At 40.8% G+C, this 26,056-nt stretch overlaps 4 protein-coding genes across 5 annotated transcripts; 2 read left to right on the top strand and 2 right to left on the bottom strand.

Annotated features, from left to right (window-relative positions):
* The first annotated feature begins 104 nt into the window (after nucleotides 1–104).
* On the top strand, nucleotides 105–8,753 carry lcmt2 (leucine carboxyl methyltransferase 2). 2 transcript variants are annotated; one of them, XM_060875954.1, is made up of 14 exons: nucleotides 105–226; nucleotides 1,418–1,542; nucleotides 1,630–1,711; nucleotides 1,816–1,993; nucleotides 2,660–2,816; nucleotides 2,924–3,113; nucleotides 3,558–3,665; nucleotides 4,342–4,429; nucleotides 5,047–5,280; nucleotides 6,121–6,345; nucleotides 6,423–6,520; nucleotides 6,613–6,800; nucleotides 6,905–7,040; nucleotides 7,864–8,753. In XM_060875954.1, the coding sequence occupies exons 1-14, from the start codon at nucleotides 179–181 to the stop codon at nucleotides 8,071–8,073; spliced, it is 2,067 nt and encodes a 688-aa protein (XP_060731937.1). In that variant the 5' UTR covers nucleotides 105–178; the 3' UTR covers nucleotides 8,074–8,753. The 2 variants fall into 2 exon arrangements, with proteins under 2 accessions (XP_060731937.1, XP_060731938.1); XM_060875955.1 differs by having other exon boundaries at nucleotides 119–226; nucleotides 1,424–1,542.
* Nucleotides 8,280–9,484, bottom strand: crygs2 (crystallin, gamma S2). Its single transcript, XM_060877172.1, is given in 3 exon segments — nucleotides 8,280–8,555; nucleotides 8,850–9,128; nucleotides 9,476–9,484. Coding segments are annotated over 3 exon segments (561 nt in total). The 3' UTR covers nucleotides 8,280–8,282.
* A 1,966-nt stretch (nucleotides 9,485–11,450) lies between these two features.
* On the bottom strand, nucleotides 11,451–16,185 carry tbccd1 (TBCC domain containing 1). Its single transcript, XM_060875956.1, has 7 exons — nucleotides 15,825–16,185; nucleotides 15,112–15,443; nucleotides 14,779–14,940; nucleotides 14,235–14,601; nucleotides 13,918–14,104; nucleotides 13,258–13,761; nucleotides 11,451–12,713 (listed from the first exon to the last, which is right to left on the bottom strand). Exons 2-7 carry the CDS (start codon nucleotides 15,439–15,441, stop codon nucleotides 12,533–12,535), a joined length of 1,731 nt encoding a protein of 576 aa, XP_060731939.1. The 5' UTR covers nucleotides 15,442–15,443; nucleotides 15,825–16,185; the 3' UTR covers nucleotides 11,451–12,532.
* Nucleotides 16,186–17,273: 1,088 nt separating this feature from the next.
* Nucleotides 17,274–25,864, top strand: rab5b (RAB5B, member RAS oncogene family). The gene is made up of 6 exons (XM_060875957.1): nucleotides 17,274–17,423; nucleotides 19,387–19,674; nucleotides 21,010–21,161; nucleotides 21,309–21,431; nucleotides 23,373–23,466; nucleotides 24,203–25,864. Exons 2-6 carry the CDS (start codon nucleotides 19,512–19,514, stop codon nucleotides 24,313–24,315), a joined length of 645 nt encoding a protein of 214 aa, XP_060731940.1. The 5' UTR covers nucleotides 17,274–17,423; nucleotides 19,387–19,511; the 3' UTR covers nucleotides 24,316–25,864.
* Nucleotides 25,865–26,056: the final 192 nt, after the last annotated feature.

Below are 26,056 nucleotides of genomic sequence, written 5' to 3'. Positions count from 1 at the left end.
CGTGCTTACACGCACAATCTAATTGGTTCATTCTTCCTCAGAAATGACTACAACAGCCAATCAGAAGACAGGGGGCGGGTGTATAGGAGTGTAGCCACGCGTGGGGTTCTTCCTATATTCTAACAGTACAGTATGTCATCAGTAACACGTTGAATCATTGGGAATTAGGTTTAACGACATGCCCGTGATCAACAGCAAGAAGAAAAAGCAAGGGGAAGATGCAGCGGTAAGCATGTCCACTGATGAGTCTGGTACATTCAACAGGAGCTCCTATATTTAATGGCACTTTGATAAACATTGGGCTGTCAGAAGGTCAGGAGAGTTTAGCTCCTAGTGGTTAAGGTGTTGGGCTACCAGTCAGAAGGTTGTGAGTTCGAATCCCAGGTCTACCAAGCTGCCACTGTTGGGCCCCTGAGCAAGGCCCTTAACCCTCAATTGCTCAGTTGTATAAAAATGAGATAATGTAAGTCGCTCTGGATAGAAGGGTGTCTGATAAATGCTGGAAATGTAAATGTAAGTTAAAGCACTGCATTCCACAACATACACGCACTTCCACACAGTATACATCCATCAAGCTGTTTTTGCACACTGTTATTTTGCTCTTTTGCGCATGCTGTCTCACATTTCAGTCGATTGCTGTTTTACACAATACTTTACAATACCTCGTGTAACTGCTGCTATAATACTAATGTGTTCATTCCAGTATTTTTGCACACGCAATATTGTTGAACATACAGTATATACACTGGTCGGTGGTGTTTTTGTGTATTGTCTTTGGTGTAATGTCTTGTATTTTTTGTTTGCACTGTCTTTTGTCCCGCACCGTCTTGTCTGTCTTGTTTGTCTTGTCCTGCACTGTTTGCACCAGGTCACACAGTTGCACTTTATGTATCTAGGACTAACTTACTAAGTCCTTAGCTCTGTCTTTGTTTTACGTAGCACCCTGGTCCTGGAGAAACGTTGTCTCATTACACTGTGTACTGCAACAGCTATATATGGTTAAAATGACAATAAAAGCTTCTTGACTTTACTTGAGTTCCTCACTCAACACTATTCTCAGTATATAGATATAGTAGAGACCCTGTTATTGCCCATACAGCTTGTGCATGGTCTCTTTCTCTCATATTGTGCTGCAGATTGGTTTGCCAATACATCTTTCATCTTTCCAAGATGACAGCATCACTGTATTTTTAGTCCCGAACACACCTGATAGATCTCAGACAGTTTTAGTCACGCAGAGTGTTTAATAACCTTCCAAATCAACTTATTTATATATGAGATTCCCTAATTTTAGCTATCTGTCTGTATATCATATATAGTTTTGTTATTCTCCAATGCTAGTTATTGAAGAAGAATAAAGTTGAGTCTCCTGTGTGATGTTAAACAGTTTTGTGATCAGTATGTCTTTCTCTGTCAGGTGCAGGGCACTAATGACAGCAGTGTGGTCAGTAAGGTGTCAGCTGCGGCTCAAGGCTACTTCCATGATGACTTTCTCAGACATTTTGTGGGCAAGGTGGCACGAAGAGCTCCTCTTATCAACAGGTAGAACCTGTGGAAATACAGTGCTGCACTGTAGAACAATTTTAAATTGAGAATTAATGTTTGTGTGTCGCTATGATTTCTTCACAGGGGGTATTATATTCGTTGGAAAGCTGTCGATCACTGTGTGAAACGGTTTCTGTGCGTTACTGATGCCTGTGATAGGAGACAGGTAGGACAGAATCCTCCCAAGACTCTTATTTCTAATGTTTAGTAAATGAACACTACATTAAATCATTCACTCTGTATCACATCTTTCAATCTGTTCGTCTGTAGATCCTGACTTTGGGTGCAGGCTTTGACTCCCTTTATTTCCGGCTACGGTCAGAAGGTGCGGTGGAACGAGTTAGTGTATTTGAGGTTGACTTCCCTGATGTTGCCAGACGCAAGGCGGCCTTGATCAGCAGCAATCATATTCTAAAAGATGCTCTTCCAGATTACAGTGTTTTAGCTGGTATAAAACATATTTTTGTCTTTAAAAAAAAAAGTTTTGCGTTTTTGAAATACCGAATTGTATAGAAAATATATCAGTATATTCACATCACTTTCAAGTTGTGTTAAAATACAAGGAATTATTTTATCTACTGTACGTTTTGTGCTGTCCATAAAAGATAAGATAAAATGATTGTAGTAGTTGCTGATAGCTCAGCTATGTGATTTTCAGTGTTATGATGGACGTGTGGGGTGTGGTAGTCTCGTGGTTAAGTTATTGGGCTACCAATCGGAAGGTTGTGAGTTCGAATCCCAGAACCACCAAGCTACCACTGCTGGGAACTTGAGCAAGTCCCTTAACCCCCAATTGCTAAGTTTTAAGTGAAATATAAATGTATTTCCCTCTGTATAACTGCATCTGCCAGATGCCGGAAAGGTAAAATGAAATGTAGAGTAACAATTAATTTGTAAAAACCCTATTAAATTCATGAACAGCAAATAACTAAGTTATCTAGTGCAAATTTTGAATCTGCTTCAGTTTGTGTGTGAAATAAAGGAAAGCATATCTCTGTTTTTATAATGTAAGATCCAGAATTGAAATAAAGATACACTGAGCACAGATATATCAAAAAGAATTGATCTGTCTGAATCTAATCCATATCCTCTTCTGCGTTGGACTCGTGTTCAGGCCCTGTGCACGTGAACAGTGCTCAGTACAAGCTGCTCGGCGTGGATGTGAGGAACGAGAGAGAGGCGGAGGACGTTCTGATTGCAGCCGGACTGCAGTGGAACTGCCCTACACTTATTCTCTCAGAGGTGGTGCTCACTTATATGGAAACATGCTGGTAAGTTGATCTTTAAGATCTGCATGTTCCTTTATGTTCTAGCATGTTTCACTTGTGAGTTATGTTACACTTTATGGTTTATTACCAATCCCTTATTTGTGCCCCAGGTCAGATGCTGTGATTGCCTGGGCAGCTAGGATTTTTCCCCAGGCTTTGTTTGTGATGTATGAACAGATCCGACCTGAGGATCCCTTTGGCACTGTCATGCAAAACCACTTCCTGAAGCTTAACTCCAAAATCCATGCCCTCTGCCAGTACCCAGACACGGCAGCACAGACTGAGAGGCTGTTACAAAAGGTATCTTTGCTTATCAAACTCTTAGATGTTCGAGAGATACTTGAGCCTTTAATACTTTGTATGACCTCATGGTATTGGAATTATAGATTTATGATCATTCATGACTGGAGCTGAAACTGCAGTAGCTTCTGTAAATCTCTGTGTTTTTTGTGTTAATCAATAGTCCTTTGCATTTCTGCAAAATAGTAGGCTGTAGGTGGATCATGTATTGTTTTTATCAACGTTCCTTTATTTCTCCGACTGCAATGAACAGGATTTATTATGGGTTACACTGTTATACAGAAGAAACTGCAACGATCATGTCACACTGGTTCAAAAACAAAACACTCGGTCAATCATATCAAATTCTCAGGTGTTAAAATCTTTCGGTTAAAAAGACTTTAGTATTTTCACATTAATGCTATTTTTTAGAAAGCTACCCTTTTTTCTCTCCTGTTCCAACAGGGCTGGGAGAAATGTGTATGCTTGGATATGAACCAGTTTTACTTCGGTTTTCTAACAGAGGACGAGAGGCTCAAGGTGGAGAAGTTAGAACCGTTTGATGAATTTGAGGTGAGGTTCTGAATAAACAGATCAGCTCTGTCTTAGGGCCTTTTTACACCTGGTCACTTCATGTGTTTTCTCTGATCATATCTGATTTGTTAAAACTGTTCCATTGACATTAGGCCACATAAATGCGTCTCGGCGAATCAGATATCAATCCGATCTTTCTACTCCTGCCCAAAATGCTAATACATTTGACCTCATTTCCGGGGTAATTGAAATGGAACACGCTTTGGTGTATTCGGTTTTCAGAATGCAATCAAAAAGAAGACGAAAAAACTTGTTACGACGGTGATGCTACAAAAACCAGCATTTACTGTTTTCTGCATTTTCGCTGGCAGCAGCAGCAGCGCATTTTAAGACCCAACATCACCTGCGAGTGATGTACTTCCGTTTGGGAGGAGTATAGTGCTGACGTATGTGGCTCGAACAACCACATTCATTTACACCTGTACAGTTTCATCTGAAACGCGTCCCAGACCACCTCCTGAAGTGGTTTAAACGATCGGATTTATATCCATCTCGAAAACGTTTCGGAGGGCATTTAGACCTGGTCTTTTTACGATCGGATAGAAAACGCATGAAGTGATCAGGTGTAAAAACCCCCTTATAAATCTGACTGTACTACATTTTGTACAAATTCCACTCCTATACACATTCTCTTTATTATTTCTTTTTTCATTAGGAATGGCATCAAAAGTGCTCTCATTACTTCGTCCTCACCGCCTCCAAAGGCTCTCTGACCAGTCAAGCAATTCTCACACTCCCTACAGGTAAGACCTAAATAAATACTGTAACTCCTTAAATGGTAATGAAAAGAATAAACGTCATTTTTGACCATATCAACATTTTTCATTTAAGAGTATTGATAGAATCAGGAATAGGGGAAAAATCTGCTGCTAATCCAATCCAAATCCTAACAATTAAAGGAGCCATTTGTAATTTTAGAGCCCACAGTTGCCTGTGATACTAATTGCAATAAAAACATATAGCACTCTTTGCCAATAGTGACCCAGGTATTTTAAAAAAAAAAAGTGAATTATCAGTGGGAATATACTTATAAAGATATATTTTAATAAATATATTTTACTGATATACATGAATAGGGGTGCCAATAATTTACAAGTGTGTCGTTTGCACTTGTTTGATATCCATGAGAGCAGTGTATTTTTGTGATTTTTATTTTATTTTTTAAACAAAAGACCATAAGGTTAAACAATAAAGACGTTTTTTCACAGTCTTTATTCATATTTACCAAAGGTGCCAATATTAGTGGAGGGAACTGTATTTCTTATGCTGTGCATGTTTGTGTTATTTAGTTCCCAACCTTACTAGGAGTAGTTGATAGACTACATCAAGTGTTGTCTAATCTGTTTGCACATATTCTCAGATACCCCCGTTCCTTTACTCAAACTTGATCTGGAGGGTTTTCCTGTGACAGTGCGGCTCATTGCTGAAGCACCACATGTAGAGGCTGTGGGAATGGCCTCCTGCCTGCTGGAGCCTGGGGTTGTGCTGCTCACCGGGGGCTGTGGAAGACGAGGCCGAAACACTGCAGCCACGCTTTTGATTAAAGACAGCACAGCCTGGAGATATGCTACTGTTGAGCCAAAGGGACAGAAAGGTGTGTGTCTGTCTGTGTGTCTGTCTGTGTGTCTGTGTGTGAGAGAGTGTGTGTGAGAGAGTGTGTGTGAGAGAGTGTGTGTGAGAGAGTGTGTGTGAGAGAGTGTGTGTGAGAGAGTGTGTGTGAGAGAGTGTGTGTGAGAGAGTGTGTGTGAGAGAGTGTGTGTGAGAGTGTGTGTGTGAGAGTGTGTGTGTGAGAGTGTGTGTGTGAGAGTGTGTGAGTGAGAGTGTGTGTGTGAGTGAGAGTGTGTGAGTGTGAGAGTAAGTGAGTGAGTGTGAGAGTAAGTGAGTGAGTGTGAGAGTAAGTGAGTGAGTGTGAGAGTAAGTGAGTGTGCGAGAGTGAGTGTGCGAGAGTGAGTGTGCGAGAGTGAGTGTGCGAGAGTGAGTGTGCGAGAGTGAGTGTGCGAGAGTGAGTGAGTGAGTGTGTGAGAGTGAGTGAGTGTGTGAGAGTGAGTGAGTGTGTGAGAGTGAGTGAGTGTGTGAGAGTGAGTGTGTGAGTGAGTGAGTGAGTGAGAGTGAGTGAGAGTGAGTGAGAGTGAGTGTGAGTGAGTGTGTGAGTAAGTATGTGTGAGTGAGTATGTGTGAGTGAGTGTGTGTGAGTGAGTGTGTGTGAGTGAGTGTGTGAGTGAGTGTGTGAGAGTGAGTGTGTGAGAGTGAGTGTGTGAGAGTGAGTGTGTGTGAGTGAGTGAGTGTGTGAGAGTGAGTGTGTGAGTGTGTGTGTGAGTGAGTGAGTGAGTGTGTGTGTACCTGATCGTTGCTTTAACCAGCTAACAGTTGCATGTTACATTTCATTTATCTTTATACATGTTATTGCTATGTACTTAAGTTTTTCTTAATGCAGGTATACGGATTTATCACTCCATGACCTCAGTCCCTGGTTGGGGTGCAGTAATTCTAGGTGGCAGAACTTCTCCACTTAACCCCATTGATGCCATTCTGAAAGTTACCTATCTGACTGACCAGTTTAACTCCAAAAATACACTGGTATCTATGGAGAAGATGGTGTGTAAAGGCACAGCCCCAAAGCCAAGATGGCGGCATACATCTACCTTGCTGAGTCATGAGGGTTAGGAAGTTCTCTTAGTTGACAATGTGTTATTAAATACCTTTTAACTGATACTCATTGTAATCTTCTTCATTCAGACAGGAACTACTTGTTTGTTTTCGGAGGTCGTACAGAAAGGGAACCGGTCCTAGGTGATGCACACTTCCTGTGTTTGGAGGACCAGAACTGGACGAATGTATGTCTTAATTATTAAAATAAATCTAGTCTGTAATAAAATTAGAAGGCTATGAACCATTTGTTTATCCTTAATGATCTGTCTCTCCAAAGATCCCACTTGAAGGCTGCATCCCCGAACCACGTCACTCTCACACTGCTTGTGCCTATAGACAAGGTCTGGTAATCTTTGGAGGCTTGGGCCGGGGAGGAGTCCCTTTAGGAGACGTCATCCTGCTGAAGCCCAATTCCACAGGCTTCTGCTGGGAGAATTTGCATATCTGTCCAGCCTTGGTACCAAGGTATCACTGCTTCTTCAGTTTAAGATTTGAATGAATTTGATGATACACCTATTTATTGAGTAGTTTGTCTAGTGGCAGATAACATGGTCATTTGTAAACCTTAGGTATTCCCATTCCTCCCATGTGATTGGTGAGAATCTGGTGGTAGTTGGTGGTGTCTGGATCCAGGCAGATGGTGTCCCAGGCGTTGCTGTAATAAACATGACCACTAGGGTCAGTGTTGAAGTCAGCTTAGACACAGTGAGTATCATGTTCTTATGGGGTCAGAATTGTTTCGTTATTCTGAATAAATATACTATGATCCTCAAATAAATATAAAGAGTTTCACAAATATTTTTTAAATCAACAAATGCACAATAAGCAAACCGTAAATATATGTTACAAATTTCACAAAAAGAAATGAAATTCACAAATAAATAAAATGGGATTTGCAAATAAAAAAAATATTTATAAATATATATTTAATTGTATTTATTTGTGAATGGCTTCCTGCTCATTTGTGAATCACTGCACGCATTTGTGGATTTGAAACATTTCTAACGTCAAGACGTGCAAAAGAATCCACAAATAGGTGGACTCCGCCCACCGTCTACTCCAGCCAATAGACCGTGCCACGATTGGTCAGCGCCACGAGACCATTGTCCGATTGCGTGCAGTGATTCACAATTGCACAGAACGCGATTCAAAAATGAGCAGGAAGCCATTCACAAATAAATACAATTAAATATATATTTATAAATATTTTTTTTTTTTTGCAAATCCCATTTTATTTATTTGTGAATTTCATTTCTTTTTGTGAAATTTGTAACATATATTTACGGTTTGCTTATTGTGCATTTGTTGATTTAAAAAATATTTGTGAAACTCTTTATATTTATTTGTGGATCATAGTATATTTATTCAGAATAACGAAACAATTCTGACCCCATATGTCCCTGGTCTTGTTTGCAAGTCTGAATTTTCTTTTGTCTAGTTAATCATAGAAAATAAGGACGGTTTTCTGTAGCAATGCATATTACATATAAATTGTCAATTCACCATGCAATCACTTTTTCTCCCCCAGTCATTTGTCCCCTGGCCCCTCATGCTACATTCATTCTGCTCAGAGCTGCTGGACTCAGATGGAGCTGAGATGGTGCTCATCGGTGGTGGAGGAAATTGCTTCTCTTTTGGCACCCACCTCAATTCCCAGCCTGTTATTATAGACCTGAGTCCTGTGCTTCAAAACATGGCACATTTAGACCACCCAGTCAAGACACTTCTGGAAACATAGAATTCTACCACCTTCAGCTTGTGGCTAAACCTAGCTATGAACACCGTCTTGGGCCATAATCATGTGCAGTAATTCAAACATTGTAAATAATCAGACAGACTCTTCCAAGCTATCACCAGCTAAACTTTATTTCATGTAGGACCTCAGTGTAATTCACAACCAAAGAGGTATAATCATGGGGCAAGGGGCATCAGTGCATCCTTGTTTGGTTATTCAGTCAGGCGGCATAAGGACTGCACGGTGGGACAGACTGCACCCCAGTCAACAGGCTTGCGATATTCACCCTTTTCCAGGATGTACTGCCTGCCATGGTAATTGGGATACTCATAGAACACCCAGTAGCCATTCAGGACCTTACAGGAGTGCACCTCTCTCAAGTGGTAGCGCTCCAGAATGGAGGGGCAGTCCTCGGTGGCCTCAAATGACTGACCTGCGAAGTCTGCCTTGTCAAAGACCTTCACCTTGTACTGTGTCCCAGTTGGCTGGAATGGAAATCGAGGGATTAAAACGGATAGAAGTGATTGGGTTTGGGGAAGGAAAGGAAAGGTAAATGTAAATGGGAAGGTAGAGGACAGAAGGTGATGAGATATTTTACTACATATTCTGGGATATTTTATTTTATGGTAGATAAAATTCAAACATCATGTGAGTCTAGAATGAGTTGCTTGGGGGGGGGAGGGTTTGCAGTTTCATACATAAATAAAGCAGACAAACTGTATACAGATCAATGTTATGTTTTTGTCATTGTAATGTTTTAATGCAGTGGTTTGACTTACTAGGTTGATCATCTTGCATGAGCTGAGCCGATCATTGAGACCCATCCAGCGAACGAATTCGGGATATTCACCACGTTTTATTACATACTGGTAGCCTGTAAAATTGGGGCGCTCATAGACCACCCAGATGCCACTCTCCACCTGTATGGAGTTACAGCAGCTCAGATAGACGTGGAAGTCTGAGCAGTCACTGTCGCACTCATAGCGGCGGCCCTGGAAGTTTTTATTCTCGTAGAAAATAATCTAGAAAGGTAAATGGACGGATGTTAAAATCACTTTTTTTAATATTGATCAGTTCAGATGCTGTGTATTCTACATCTAAATACATCATCCGCATGTATACGTGAAGATAAAGAATCACTACAGTGAGTTTATTGGTTTGATTCATGCCAAAAGCAAAAGGCTGATTATCATAAAGTTTCTAGTGCAACAGAATAGCACATTTTTACAGTTTGCACTTCAAATATATGTCAACTCTATCTCATATAAAAATACATGTTTTTAGTTATACAAAGTGTTTTGTAGTAATTCATAACAAATGCATAACCAGAGCAAAGATTTTTCCTCAATAAGGTCAAAAGCATCGGTTGAAGCACATAATACTTTGCACATGTGCACTCACTCACCTTCCCCATTATGGATCCTGGAGTTAAGCTTGATTGAGGAACGTATATCAAGTCCTGATTGAGCACAGACTCGCTAGTGCTGCTGTTTAAATACTGACCCCAACCACCTAATGCCCCCCGCCAGATTTAGGATTAGGTGGTTAGGGAGCATTCAATAATCACTTTGTCATGACAATGAGATCCAAAATTTGAGTCAGTAAATCTAGGCCTTTATTCAGGTTTTCTAGAAAATGTGATGTGGGATTAAAGTATAATGGCAATACTCCCCCTCCCCCTTCTGTGCTGGCTGAAACACACACACACACACATCCACCATCCCAGAAAGCACCACAACACAAGCATCATGCCAGACTGATAGCCAATGCCAAGACCTCCAGCAAATGTGATGAGCCCAAATATAATGGATTATTGTGTCTGACTCTTCTAAATGATGCGTCATTCTCCTGACTCAGCTCTTTTTACTGGTTTTATCTAAGAGGCAGAAATTAAAGCATTGTTTCTTAACATTTTATATACAGTACTGTGCAAAGGTTTTAGGCAGGTGTGAAAAAATACTGTTAACAAAGAATGCTTTCAAAAATGTAAGTGTTAAACATTTATTAACATTTATTAAACATTTAGAGAAAACTAAATCAAATCAATATTTGGTGTGAACACCCTTTGCCTTCAAAACAGCAGCAATTCTTCTAGGTACACTTGCAAACAGTTTTGGAAGGAACTCAGCTGGTAGGTTGTTCCAAACATCTTGTAGAACTAACCACAGATCTTTTGTGGATGTAGGCTCTCTCACATCTTTCTGTCTCTTTATGTAATCCCAGACACACTGGATGATGTTGAGATCAGGGCTCTGTGGGGGTCGTGCCATCACTTCACGCTGATTTGAAGGCAAAAGGTAGTGACACCAAATATTGATTTGATTTAGATTTTTCTTTTGTTTGCTCACTTTGCATTTTGTAAATTGACATAAATACTCATTATTTATATTTCTGAAAGCATTCTTTGTTTACAGCATTTTTTCACACCTGCCTAAAACTTTTGCACAGTACTGTGTATATACAACCCCTGGCAAAAAGTATGGAATCACCCCTTTCAGATGTTCATTCAAATGTTTAATTGTGTAGAAAAAAAAACACAAGCACATATATGCCACAAAACAATTTTCACTCAACAATACAAACTTCTGGCTGTATAAAACACTGAAAAAATATATTGATGTATATATATTGATGAAGTTTACTGTTTGTCATGTTAAATCCATGCCTCAGAGAATTCATGCCTCAGAGCTGTTATAAAAGCCAGAGGTGGTGCAACAAAGTACTAGTAGTATTTTTATTTGGTGATTCCATATAATTTTCCTCAGATTTGTGAGATTCCATATTTCCATATTTTCCTCTGTTTGATCTGTAAAAACAGTTGTAATTGACTATAGTTATCTTACTTTGTTTTATTTTTTAAGTGTTTTATACAGCCAGAAGTTTGTATTGTTGTGTGAAAATTGTTTTGTGGCATACAGTATATGTGCTTGTTTTTTTTTCTACACAATTAAACATTTGAATGAACATCTTCTGAGAGGGGTGATTCCATACTTTTTGCCAGGGGTTGTGTGTGTAATATATATATATATATATATATATATATATATATATATATATATATATATATATATATATATAAATAATTTTGTTTGTGAAAGGGATTTGGGTTTCAATAGCAATTCAGTGTGAGTGTTGTGGCCACTAGTGTGCTCATCACGGCTTCTCACCGATATTCCTATAACTTGCCTTGTAGCAACACAGGCTTAAAGAAATATACAAGGATTCGGATAGAAGTTATTACTCTTCGAGATCTGGTTGTAGTTCTTGGATGTAAGATTCAGCCTGATGCAATACGTAATGTACCCGACGCAACTGTCTTGAAAGCCAGAGACAGACACAGTCATGAACTTCTATCATACACACATATCCTTTATTGGTAGTCAGAAAAAATCTTTTCCCTTAATCTGAACATAATACCAAACTATGCATAACACACAGCTTTTCTTTTAAACAGATCCTATGGATTTGTTCATACACTTTATTCATAACGGAAAAAAGAAACACGAACTGAGCCGGACAACAGTGAGTGCATACAGAAGTAGAAAAAATGAATGATCTATTATTGCTTGTCAAACAGACACATCGTATAAATTAAATGCAACAATAAATCTAGTTCAGAGCTTCCCATATTTGTGTTGTGGAGTTCTGAACACATACATTTTAGTGCTTTGTGTTTGGGCTGTGAAAGCAGCTGAATGCTAAAAATGATACAGTGCTGAAGATCTCCAGAAGTGAAACACACACACAATATGTGGCAGTTCCTGGGAAAACTGTGAAGCTGGAAGTGCAACTAGGCTACAGCAGGAAAACATACATTCACAGTTATACTGGCTGCCAAGTAGAGAACATGGTACTAATGGATATCTAGATATTATTCTTAGATCAGTGCTCTTATTTTAGGAAAATGAATGTCTACCGGCACACGGTGTGCATTTCCTTTAGCACGTTTATGTCAAACTGTAAACCAAAGACGACTTCTGGGGGAATTAAGAATACACTTTCAAACTGTACACAATTATGCAGGACTCTATTCTGCACTATAATTATAATCCTTATTTATTAATTCGACAGTAGAAAGCCAGTCATCCTCTTAAAAGTGATGGAAACACAAGTACCCGGACTGTAAAACTTGCATGTAACGGAGAAAAAAATAATAAGAAATGTCTCTTGAGGTTTAAGGGACTATTAAATAACACTTAAGCTTATTCTGAACACGTATCCAGCATATAATTCTCTACAGCAGTACAAGTCATACTTCTGACGTTCAGCATCTTACTTCAAAATCATACTTTTTTGTCCTGAGTCTGCAAAACAAACTGCCAAATTTGGATCAGCTGTGGGATTCAAACAGATCAGTGTTCATAGAAAAGCGTATCTGCTTCAGCCTTGAGAAATGCTAAGCAAGTGTAAACCACAACAAATAAAAATAAGTGCATAGTTGTCTATTACGGCGTGCGAGTGCTCAGGAAACTGTGAGCGTGTTTGTTTTTGGATGCTGTAGAGAATGTTCCGAGCTGTGAGTAGAGTTTGAAGGCGTGATGGTTGGAGGCAGAAGGCTGTCCAGTTCCTGTCTCTGTCCCGTCTCCAGGAGCCATTCATGAAATTTCTGCTCTACCAGAGCCTGGAACTTCTGCCGCTGCTCCCTGGAGGACGAGAGAAGAAAACACTATTAAAAAAATTAAAACAAGCGTTTGTGCTACGGTCAGATGTACATTCCAATACAATTAAAAGGTACTGTTAGTGACTTTCACAAAGGTTTACTGAAAATCCAGCATTTCTCAGCATAGCATGCGTAAACAGCAGTACAAGAGGTGGAAATATTTCAGTTGACATGATTAACAGGTAAATAGAGATAATTCCTCGTCCTGATTGGATATTATCAGTGTTATATTTCTTTTCTAAAAGGTAAAGAATTTCACAGCTTCTGGACTTCTCTATCTAAGAAGGTATTTTAGTGTCTGCTACTAGAATATAAAAGGAATTTTAAATATTACAAAAAGCTTTCTGATGTAATACCCCACTTTTACATATAATACAGATAAAGCGCTTGTCCCTGAGTGAGATTTTGACTTCTCTAATAGCACTTGATAGATGACAGCCATGACCAATTCTTACCTTAACTTGCACAAGGAAAGAAATTGCAATCTCTGTAATCCTACTTTATACTACACATCAATAACAGCTTACTTGTTAAGGTGTGTGTCCTTCACCGTCTTCTGCCAGTCGTGCACCCTTTGCTGACGCTCCTCTAGGGCCTGCTGGTAGACTGACGGCAGTCCTCCTGGCACCTCGCAGGTGTCACCCTCCATGAGGAATGGTACCATCATAGGGCAGAGCTGTGCAGGGGGTAGGATGCGGTAGCAGACCAGGTCTGGTGATGGACTATCTGGCGCATAAATCAGTGGCTGATCCCAGAGGTTGGGTACAACCGCCAAACCCACACTGGCCATGTGATCCTCCAAGCTGGGGTAGTGTGTGTGAAAAGGCCCGAGTGTGAGGCTGGAGTTGCCAGGCAGTAAAAGTGGCCTAGTGGGAGTGAGCGCATGAATGGTGCAGTGGATGGAGCCGCCAACTGCCAAGCGTCCAGCCACACAAACCAGCCGCACATTCTCGCAGCTTTGCATGTGAACTGTGGTCTCCACTGGGCCCAATACCACAGTGCTGTCGCGACATTTATCAAGCGTCACTGACCTGCAACATCAAAGTGTGGACCAAAATACGATTTTTAACTTTTATTATTATTTTTCAGGATAGTATTATTGTCATATTGATAATATTCAGAACACATTCTCCAATCCACTTAAGCAAACCTATTGAGCAAACAGTCCATTTGCCCAAGACGCTTACCTAAGGGGTGAAAGTAAGTAGATAAAAGCCTCGCTGCAACGGTGCAGTTTGACATTTGCACCAGCCAGCTTCTCAGAGTCTTTAGCCAGAGTCTGTTTGTATACCTGGGACATCAGCACCACCCTGCTGCCTGGAGGGGCCATGTGCGTGTTCCTTGCTATCTTGGCCCGCTTCATAGCACCTTCCACTAAAGCAAAGAGAATTCTGTAAGTGCGCTTAATTAAAAACAATGATGTACATTTTAGAATTCCAATCGTAAATAAATTGAGGGTAAGTGGTTGAGCAGGAAATGGCACAAAAGAAAAGCATTTTTTTACCTTGTAGAGCCCAGGCCAGCTTCTTGCCCGAGCGCAGACAGGTGGACATGCCAAATGGGTTCAGTGTGAGTGCCTGGTGCAGCCAGCTCTGCAACTTCTGCAGCGAGTAGGAACGGCTGACTTTTGAGTATCCAGCCACGGACTGAAGCGGGGCACGGCTGAGTAGCCGATAGAGGGGGTGAATGGTGCGGCCCCGGCTCACAGTGCCCTCTAGCAGCACACTGAGTGCCTGCAGGGCCTCGGAAGAAAGTGTACCATCTCGCAGGACCTGCTGTGAACTGCTTAGCTCACCTGGATCTGACAGCAGCTCCAGCAGTTCAGCCAGGTGAGTCTGCACAAAGGTGAGCTGTGCATGGTCATCCCAATTCTGCCAGAACATGAGATTACTTATTATTACTGTTTTCTCTATTATGTTGATGCAAAATCAGCTCTTGTGAATTAAACACAAATGTTGCATTTTAATTTAACTAGAAAGAAGCACTGCTATCATGGAACACAAAGATGGTAAGACAGGCATAATTAGAAATAATGTCAACGTTTCGACCTTATTTTGGGAGCTGATCTTGGCGTCCCTATCAGAAGAGGATGACGGAGAGCGAGACCGAGGACTCGGCCACTCTTCACCGATTAGAGAGGTGCGCAAAGAGACCCGGTTCAGCTGCTGCAGGTAGAGAAACAGCAGGAACTGCAATGTGTCCACAGACAGCTAAAAAGACATAAAAATGAAAACGGTTACTCATACAAAGAGAGGAATGTGCTTTGAAAAGTCTCTAAAATGTCTTCCCTGACATTAAATAAACCAAAAAAACGATTTGTCGTGAACTTCCTGAACGTAAATGGTTAAGATTATAAACAAGATTAAAATCCTGTCTCACACCTTGCTGCGCTGACGGTCCAGATCACGAGGGTTCAGGCTCTGAGACAGAGCCTCTGCCCACTCAAGCTTTTCCTCAGCAGAGCGAGGCACCAGAAGGTCAAAGGTCTCAAAGTAGAGCCAGGCCAGCTCATCAGGCAACTGCAGCTTGCCACAGGCAATGTGCTTCCACATGTGCCAGCCCAGACGTGGGAAACAGCCATCACGTGTGCGCACGTAGCAGGCCATCTTTCGCAGGTAGTGCATGCTCAGCTTTGCTGGTGGTGCAGCCTGAAGAGCACCCAGGAGGAAAGGCTCCAGACGGGGCCACACGTTCGCCGAGCAGGACTCCATTTCTGAAGAAAAGACATATGAAGAAATATTAAAAGTGATCTGAAAACCACCTGATTCACCCATTCACAAAAGGCTGACATTACTACAGTATCTGGACCATTTGTGTACAACCAAGCCACAGTTTCCACTGAAATAAAAAGGAGTTTGATGTCCAACCTCTCATTGTTATACACCTATAAACCTTAAAAGAAAATAGGCTATTAAATGGGCATCTTTAAAGGCAGAACAGGGTTCCCATGGCAACCACAGCACGTGCAATGACTTTAACCGTTAAATATAAATTAGCAAACAAGCTAACTAGCTTCTATTAGTTAAAGAGCTCATAATGTTTTGAGTAATTATATAATCGCTTAGTTTTGAATCGACTACAGCAGAATTCTTACTTTCCTGTCGGCATCCGTCCGTCCTCCTCTCAGACGGCGGTCACTTCCACTTCATGGGGTAAATAAACACTGCTACTTTGCTAATTAGCTTTTTAAGCTAACAATGTAACTTATTGTGTATGTGACATCGGATAGTTTGTCATTAAACTCTCCCGCCTGTACAACGCGTTATTTGGCGCCAGAAACCCGAACGGTGTTTTTTTATCTTTTTTTTTTTTTTTTTTTTGCACAGTTTGACCTTTTATATATCTCTGGACTTTTAGTTCATTCAAAATATGCAGCAAACAACATGTTATTCTTTAAACGTTTCTCAAAGAACTATTTTCTAAAACACTTCCTTTTGGTGTTGTTGTAGCGAACACGTCAATAAACAACAGACGGGCCGTGTGGATTTCAAAATAAAAGTCCTGAATCTCCACACCACACACTCACTCACACTCACTCACTCTCTCTCTCTCTCACACACACACACACTCTTTCTTTCTCTCTCTCTCTCTCTCTCTCTCTCTCTCTCAAACACACACACTCTCTCTCTCTCTCTCACACACACACTCTTTCTCTCTCTCTCTCTCTCTCTCTCTCAAACACACACACTCTCTCTCTCTCTCTCACACACACACTCTTTCTTTCTCTCTCTCTCTCTCTCTCTCTCAAACACACACACTCTTACTCTCTCTCTCTCACACACTCTCTCTCTCTCTCACACACACACTCTTTCTTTCTCTCTCTCTCTCTCTCTCTCTCTCTCTCTCTCTCTCAAACACACACACTCTTACTCTCTCTCTCACACACACTCTCTCTCTCTCTCTCTCACACACACACTCTTACTCTCTCTCTCTCTCTCTCTCTCTCTCTCTCTCTCTCTCACACACACACACACTCTCTCTCTCTCTCTCACTCTCTCTCACACACACACACACACACACACTCTTACTCTCTCTCTCTCTCTCTCTCACACACACACACACTCTTTCTCTCTCTCTCACACACACACACAGAGGTTTCTAACAGATTGTACTGTAGAGAGAGATTAGACCAGGAAGGTTAAACTCTTCACTCTTTATAAACGTGTTAAACAAAATATCCAACATGATAATGTTTCACAAAGAACAAATGATCTCAGTCTTGTTCCATAAATATGACACTGTATTTTTGTTTCTTCTCCTGTTACTGAAGCTCAGTCACATGAAGCACATGTGGAAGGTGATAGAAAGGTAGATTAGATTAGATTAGATTAGATTATGGTATTAGATTAGATTAATCTCTGTTTAAACCATCTTTGCTTGTCAGTCTTTACAATGATACATAAACCCAAATAGGCCATGAATAGTTTAAGTGCTAATTGATTGATTAATTTAGTATGAAACCTTTCTAATCTCGCTGGTTATCAAAATAACTAAAATCAACCCTTTTCCCAAATAAGGAACTCCAATATACTGGAATGGATCTAATTCCTCCAGAATTCGGTTCATCGAGTCACTTCTGCGCATGCGCAACCTTCCCGGAAGTCCCGGCAGCCTAAGCAGATGATAGATCAACAACCTAAAGAAACAACACCGGATCGACGACAGCGGCAGGAACGCGCAGTAACCGTCTCAGGTAACTATGTGAAACGGTGCCTGTGTGAAACGAGCTATTTGTTCAGATAGATGTTGATATTGTTAGAGAATATTTGCGGATTTGTGCGAGCGGGCCGCTGTGTTTGTGTGGCCGCAGGGACGAGCTGCTCGGGCGGTCAGAGTCCATTCTGCACCCGTAAAACTCGTGTCCTGGGGGATTGATGATGTGCTAAAAAGCTCCATAGAGCTCCAACACAGCAATGCACACACACACATTAGATTGGCATTCTCTCTGGCATTAGATTGAATATACATCATACAGCATCGATGAGCTTGTAGAATATTAGATCATGACTTAGAGCATTTACATCTTCTGTCCTTGGATGTCTCTACGAATAGCTTGAGTTCACTTCTAATCCGCTCCTGAACTTGATATAGTGGTTTCACTGAGTTCAGACATGATATTTGAGGCCAATTTAACATTTGATCATCATGTTCGTAACACTGTCAAAGCATCATTTCTTTCATCTCAGAGACATTGCCAAATTACGTCCCATGTTGACTTTCTCTGTGGCTGAAATGTTAATCAACACTTTTGTCTTTTCTCGTCTTGATTACTGTAATGCTTTGCTGGCTGGAGTTCCTAAAGTAAATTACAGCTGGTACAAAATTCAGCTGCTAGAATGCTGACTAGGACCAGTGCAAAGGAGCACATCACACCTATCCTGGAAAAATTGCACTGGCTTCCTGTTAGTTTTCATATTGATTTTAAAATTCTAATGCTCACTTATAAGGCCTTGAATAATTTGGCCCCTCAATATTTGTGTGAGCTGTTAACCTCCTACACACCTTCACATGCTCTACGCTCTTCTGAAGCTGGTCTTCTGACTGTCCAAACAACACGGCTAAAAACTACGGGTGATCGAGCTTTTTCTTATTTGGCTCCCAAATTGTGGAATTCCCTGCCCTCAGAGATTAGGAATGCAGAATCCCTGGGTGTTTTTAAATCCCACCTTAAAACCTACTTTTTTAGGGTAGCTTTTATGTGATTTCTTTGTTTGTTATTTATTGGCTTTTTATTTTTGTATGGTTAGTTTTAGTGCCTGTACTGTTATGTGTATCTTTTTAATTTCATCTTTTATGTCAAGCGCTTTGAGAAGCTACCGCATTGAAGTGTTTTCCCTGCTTTAACATGTCAAATGGTTGTTAATTAGCTGATTAATTAGATCAAGCTGGATTTGAGCAGGGAAACACAAAGTATAGGACTCAAGGATTGGCGTTGGGAACCTATGGTGTTGCCAAAAGCTTCTCTGTGGTCAATCGTTGCTGAAGCTTATCCGACTTATTGGATATTTTTACTAATCGGTATAAAGAAATGATTTTTTTAAACAGCCACAAATCTTGTAAGATTAGACTCTGTTGGGTTTCTGAGCTCTGTAGAGCTCTGCGTTTAGGTGCTGGATGTTATTGGTACAGAGACAGACAGCACTCCTAAGCTTATATATATATATATATATAATATAAAAAACATTGTATACAAATGATACAATAAAATGCTAACATTTAAACATCCTAGGCTAGATTTGAAATACGTATGAAGAATACAAACGCTTATATTAGCCATTAACCACTACTGTGGACTGTTATCACAGATACATTCAGTGCTGAACATGGGAACCACGTTAGAGATGGATATTCCAAAGAGTTAAGCATGATTGTTGTTGGTCAGTATGTTAAACACTTTTGTCTTTATTTGTGTGTTACTAGTTGATGTGGTTTCCTCCGGTGTCTTCCTTTCACAGAGTACATCTTAAAATAGCACCAACCAAGTTTCGTTTGGCATCACATGTTTTAATTTGATCACATTTTTGTTTGCTTTTGTTCTTGTTTAGTTCATAACCAACAATATTTAGCTTAGTTTCAAATATTAGGGTGTAATATTGAAATAAACATAACTCTGTCATCCCTTGCATTGACAACACCCCCACACCTCTTCATTTCAGGACTAGAGGCTGCACAAAGACTCCAGAAGTAATCAGAGTCAATATCTTTGGATTTTTTTGTGTATACTGAGGCTGCCTAGGAGGACCCCCTTCCCACCCCACATCCCCACCACTGCTCCTCCACCATGACCACCCGTGGGAACGCTAGGACTAATGGGAACCTTCCCCAGACCAAGATCTGCCAGTTCAAGTTGGTGCTGCTGGGAGACATGGCAGTGGGCAAGTCCAGCCTGGTCCTTCGCTTCGTCAAGGGCCAGTTTGATGAGTTCCAGGAAACCACCATTGGAGGTTAGTAGCTGAGTGAGGAGCAATTGTGCTGAAATTGACATAACTGACATAAGAAATACACTGACAAACGTTGAGCTGTTTCAAATGTACTGATATGTTGTACATATATTGCATTTCAGTGTAAGAGAAAGCCATCTACAGTGCAGCCTATTTAAAACAGATATTTGTGTGGACAAAAACATTGGGAGAAATTGGGTTGGGTATGACTCTCGATTTGAATTACGTTAAAAAAAAAACTACTGCTTTACTAGTTGCACAGTTCTGTAATCATGTATAAACTGTGCAATACTTCCTTCGTGCAATACAATAGCTGCAGCAGTGACTAAAGCGCAGGAAAGAAACCGTTAACAGACACTAACTGGTGCATTTGCTTGAACTAAATTCTCATCTGCCAGCCAGAAAGAGTTGAAATATGGCTCATCTACTCTGAGTCTACTCTGAGGCACTCGACTTTAGATTGTGATCAGCAGACTACGAATGATTGGAAGTAAATAAAATAAACAGCCTTTGTTTAGTATCATTCACCACCTGCAGCCCAGTGGGGGGGAAAGGGTCCATATTTGTCTGAGGTAGTAAAATAATAATAATAATAATATTGAAACTCCATATAAGAACAGCTTCATTAGATTATAAGAAAATATCAGCTATTTTCTTGGTGGTGTTAAAATATTTGATGTCCCACCCCCTTGGAAGTGTGTAGTTATTGTCTCAGATGTTTAGATGCTGTCAAGACAGGAGCTAGAAAATGAAGCATTTTCCACGTGCATGAGCTTTGGAATCGATCTTAACAATAGGGTCCAGAGTCCAGTACTTGGCTTAATAGTTCTGGACATTGGCCCAGGATGTTCTTGTCTTAAAGCATGAATGCTGTCTAATTCACACACATCAAGAGTGGGTCTTCATCATCATCAAGTTAACTTCCATTTCTCCATAAAGGAATATTTATTTATTTGTTTGTTTGTTTGTTTGTTTGTTTATCTATCTATCTATCTATCTATCTATCTATCTATCTATCTATCTATCTATCTATCTATCTATCTATCTATTTATTTATTTATTTATGTGTATTTATTTATTTATTTTCTTTCTTTCTTATGGATTGCCTAAATTTAGATTTCTTTAGCTGGACATTAAATGGATCTGGTATATTGAGTACTGAGTGAACAGCTCTGAGACTGGATCTAATTTAGTGCTAGTTCTATCAGAAACACATCTTTAAGCATAAGAAATAAAATGTGAATGTTTTCACAGAAGTGAGGATTTGCCTGTGATTGCGTCAGTACAAGGGGTTAATAGTGTTACATCTTCCTTCCTCTCTCTGTGTCCTTCCCCTAGCTGCTTTCTTGGCTCAGTCAGTTTGCCTGGACGACACGACAGTGAAGTTTGAGATTTGGGACACAGCTGGACAGGAACGCTACCACAGCCTGGCACCTATGTACTACCGCGGAGCCCAAGCAGCCATCGTAGTGTTTGATATTACAAAACCGGTGTGTGGTGAAGCTGTATTTCTGGCTTGATAGAGCTTTGGGTTAATATTATACAACACAACTGCAAACATGCTATGTGTAAAGACCTACGACTTGTTTAAACCTAAAATGATTATATCCCGCTTCATCCTGTTCTCTTCTGGATAGGAGACGTTTGAGCGAGCGAAGGCCTGGGTGAAGGAACTCCAGAGGCAGGCCAGTCCCAACATCGTTATTGCACTGGCAGGAAACAAGTCAGACCTCGCTGACAAGAGACTGGTGGAGTACGAGGTGCAGTTCCCAGAGCGCTCCACTCTCATCTCCACTGAGATTACAGAGGTTTAGGTTTATACCCCTTTTCCACCAAAAAGAACCAGGTGCTGGTTCAGAGCTAGCGCTGGTGCTGGTTCAAAGTTGGTTCCACTGGCGAACCTTCTAAGAACCGGTTTGCCTATCCATCGGTTAGAGAGCATCACAGAGCCGAGTCTGACGTCACTGTATACGTGTCACGTTTCCCAGCAACGTTAGCGCAGCAGCGGCAAACACAACATCAATGGAGGATGTTGCTTTACTGTTAATGCTCATGGCTTTTTGAACCTACATTGGCATCCAAACGTGGTGAATCCAACGTGTACGTGCAGCTCCATGTAATCTGTATAAACGGAGGTTGTTATCGAGAAAGTACATAATATTATTTTATCATTAACACAGAAAAAACTTAGCCTTAGCATGTAGCTACCTACTATCATGAGTGCTGATAATGTATCATTCATTCATTCGTTCATCTTCTACCGCTTATCCGAACTACCTCGGGTCACGGGGAGCCTGTGCCTATCTCAGGCGTCATCGGGCATCAAGGCAGGATACACCCTGGACGGAGTGCCAACCCATCGCAGGGCACACACACACACGCTCTCATTCACTCACGCACTCACACACTAGGGACAATTTTTCCAGAGATGCCAGTCAACCTACCATGCATGTCTTTGGACCGGGGGAGGAAACCGTAGTACCCGGAGGAAACCCCCGAGGCACGGGGAGAACATGCAAACTCCACACACACAAGGTGGAGGCGGGAATCGAACCCCGACCCTGGAGGTGTGAGGCGAACGTGCTAACCACTAAGCCACCGTGCCCCCCCATAATGTATCATATCGTGGTAAAATAAATGTGTATTAAACATTAGTATACTTAAGGTACATTATCTAACAGTAGCCCCACCCACAGCCCCTGACGCAAGCAGTTCTTAAGTCTAGACCAGCAACGTTTTGGTTCTACTTAAGAACCACTTTTCCTGGTTCAGAGCCGGTGCTTTGGTTGTCGAAAAAGAAAGAACTGGTTCTAAATTAGGCTCCGAACCAGCACTCAAACTGCCTCGGTGGAAAAGGGGCATTAGTGAGAAACATCTGAAAGATAAAAGCTGTTTCTCTGCTAGTAAAAGCAGATAAAGCTGTTTGTTTGTTTGTTAGACCAGTAGTCAGAGGTTTCAGAGGAGCTGAACTGGAATCCAAAGGTTATGATGTTTGAGATGATTCTGAAGTACTAAAATGGATTTGAGAGAAGATGTAACAGGATTTCTTTAAAAAAAGTGAAGTGAAAGTATCTAAACTACAGAAATGTACAGACATTTCTGAATAAGGCATACAGTAGTTAATGGATGTGAAGGGTTTACAGATGGAATAACATTTTCCTAATATTTATTTATTTAGATTCAGTATTCTAATAGCAGGGAGTAGTAAAGAGTTAATGGTGCACTGCATTAACTGATGTACTTTAGTGACTTTACCTTCTGATTTGATCAGTAAAGAGTCAGCATGGCTGCAGGTATTTTCCTGAATCCACCTGTTTAATCAGTTGATTTTGGCCCCCAATCAACCAGGAACTGGAGCTATTTTTTTGGGTCGGGATAAAATAACCTGCAGTCTCATCATCTCTGTGCTGATTAAATTAGATTAGATTAGATTAGATTAGATTGGACCTGGCTGATTTAGAACGATTCAAACAGGTGCGTCTGTAACCCTTAACATATTTGGTGAATCTTTTAAACTATCTTTTTTAATTGACGGTTACGATCGTACCAATTTAAATATACTGTATAGCCGGATGAATTTGGTAAGCAAGCCTACACCCAGTTATACTGTATACCGTAGCGTGTTTATTTTTGTGAGATGATATGGATGGCAGGAGAGAATGATACTTCATGTCAACTTCATGATCATGTTCCTGTTACAGGAAGCTCAGACGTACGCTGAAGACACAGGATTGTTGTTCATGGAGACTTCTGCCAAGACTGCTATGAACGTGAATGAGTTATTCCTGGCCATTGGTGAGTCTCTGCTGGTCTAGTTTCACCTCACAGGAAAATGAAAAGGAGTCGGCAAAGAATTTACAGTCAGTTCTCGGGAAAGCGGCGAACTTTTCTAGAGCCCATATTTAACACGCAAAGAATTGACCATACACTGTACTACAACAGTATGTTAAGAATCAATAATGTAGAGTAGGTTAACACACACACACACAATATATTTCTGAAATACTCAAACCTGGTAGCAACATCCATGAAAGTCATAGAGATCACACATTATCTCCACTTTGTTGTTCGAGGTGAACAATAACTGAAGCTGCTGATCGACATGATTTTTTGCATTGTGCTACTTGAATGAATGTATTGGTGTTCCTAATAAAATGGATAGTGAACGCTGTGGTAGCCTAGTGGTTAAGGTGTTGGGCTACCAATCGGAAGGTTGTGAGTTCAATCCCAGGTCCACCAAGCTGCCACTGTTGGGCCCCTGAGAAAGGCCCTTAATCCTCAATTGCTCAGCTGTATAAAAATAAATGAGATAATGTAAGTCGCTCTGGATAAGAGTGAAATCTTGAATGGCAAACTCACTAATAATCGAATTTGGTAACATTAAACCTGACCGTATCTGTGAACGTGTGCCTTTAGACCAATCGTTTTACTATGACGGCTAGTAGAAATGTCTGTTTGAACATTACTTAGTCTCAGATGGTTTCTGTGGTTTAACACTGGAAATAAAATATATACCATCTGGCATTTGCAGCGAAGAAGATGCCGAAAACAGACACTCAGAACCCGACACACGCCGCCCGACACAGGGGAGTCAACTTGCAGGACCCAGACGCCCAATCCAGCAGGAGCTGCTGCGGGAACTAGACATCTCTCTGTCCACAATCTACATCAAGAAGGGAGACCACCAAAGCCCTTTACCCTCGTTCCCTATCCTCCACCCTTTCACCTCCAAGACTGACACGGAGAGAGAGAGAGAGAGAGAGAGAGAGAGAAAGAGAGAGAAAGAAAAAGAGAGATGAAGAAAGAGGAGAAATTTGGATCCTTTACTGACACTGGAAATGATTTCTGAACAGAGATGTGGTATAAAGTGCATGATTGGTGAGAACACTTGTCCTGTAGACTACAGGACACTCAATACAGGGCACTTAATGGTGGATGTCTGATCCTGTTTATTTTGCCAACACTCATTTTTGCCTGCACACGCATTTGGGAATGGCAAATCTTAATAGAACAAGAAAGGGAATAAAACATTCTACTCTCTAACGGCTTCTCAGCATTAAGAAGAAATAAAGCACCTTAATCTCGCCCCGATCAAAGCACCCTATTGAAATTAGATGGAAATGTTCGCGTTTGGTCATCAGCAGCCCTGGACACTTTCTCCTGCATGTATGGCGACTTTATCTTCAACAGCTTGTAAAATCCTGGACAGACAACATCTTTTCTACCACCCACCCCCCACCTTCCCCCCGCTCTTCTTCCATACTCTCTGTTCATATCTGCCTTGATTCTATATTTGTTGGAAACTACTGATTAAGTCATCTGTGTTGTATGCGTGTAAGTAACATAAATATATGATTGGTAGCAATCCTACACTGAAAAATTAAAGTCTCGCTCTTAGACAATATCTGAGTACCGACACACGACTCACACCGATCCCGTCGTCGTCTTCTTCTTCTTCTTGTGCTGTTGCAACAACAACAAAATAGCACCTGCAGTCCATCGCTTTTTATGCAGACGACAGAAAATTCTGACATTGCACAGAGGAAAAGTGTGGCTGAGTTAAAGGGAGAAAAAAAAAGAAGGAAAGGTTAGAGGAGAAAAAAAAAAAAAACAGAAGTGCCTACTCTCCGTGTTCTTTGTTTTGGGCCTGCTCGGGATGCTTTGAGTTGGCAGATGTATAGCAGAACTTTGAGACCCCGAGGGTTTCAAGTCAGTTTCTGTTCAAGTTCTAGCTCTTAACCTACCCAAAGCACCTAAACAGTGTTCTACACAGCGGGTTTTATTCCTTTGTGTGTGTTTAGAGCTGGAACAGAGAAAGAAAAAAAAACGACTGGATCGAGACCCTCTGGCCTAAAGTGCATCAATAACCTGCAACGTTACTGTTTGTTTAAAAAAAAAAGAACGATTCTTTTTATCGTTTTGTTTTACGGATGCTGTATGCTGTTGGTTTTTGTGTACAAAGATCTAGTAATAATCTACTGAGTTTATTTAAAATTAGTTTTAGTCTGTAATTTTATTGGTTGCCAATCCGGTTTTCTTGTCATTTAAGGAATGACGAAAAAGCATCTACGTGGATTGAAGTCATTTGTCACGTCTCTTACAATCCAGTTTTTTTGTGCGTGTGGGATTTTGATCATCTGTTAACACATGTGAACTGGAAAAATCAAATAAAGCTGTGCTGTCTGCAACCAAAGAGTGTTTCCTGGCTGTTTCTTGGTCAGCCTACGTACAGACTCACGACTTAGCAAAGTCGACACACACGACCGTAGGCAAGGACGAGCGAAAAACCAATTTCCATCATTTTGATTGGCTCTTATTAGTTCCATGTGCTTGCATTCTTAGTAAAAGGTTCCATGTAGCACCAAATAACATTCACTGACTTGTT

The sequence above is a fragment of the Tachysurus vachellii genome, chromosome 8, assembly GCF_030014155.1.
Source record: "Tachysurus vachellii isolate PV-2020 chromosome 8, HZAU_Pvac_v1, whole genome shotgun sequence".
In the NCBI taxonomy this organism is placed as follows: domain Eukaryota; kingdom Metazoa; phylum Chordata; class Actinopteri; order Siluriformes; family Bagridae; genus Tachysurus; species Tachysurus vachellii.
Note: the sequence above shows the minus strand (reverse complement) of the source record. Positions and strands in the feature narration are given on the sequence as shown.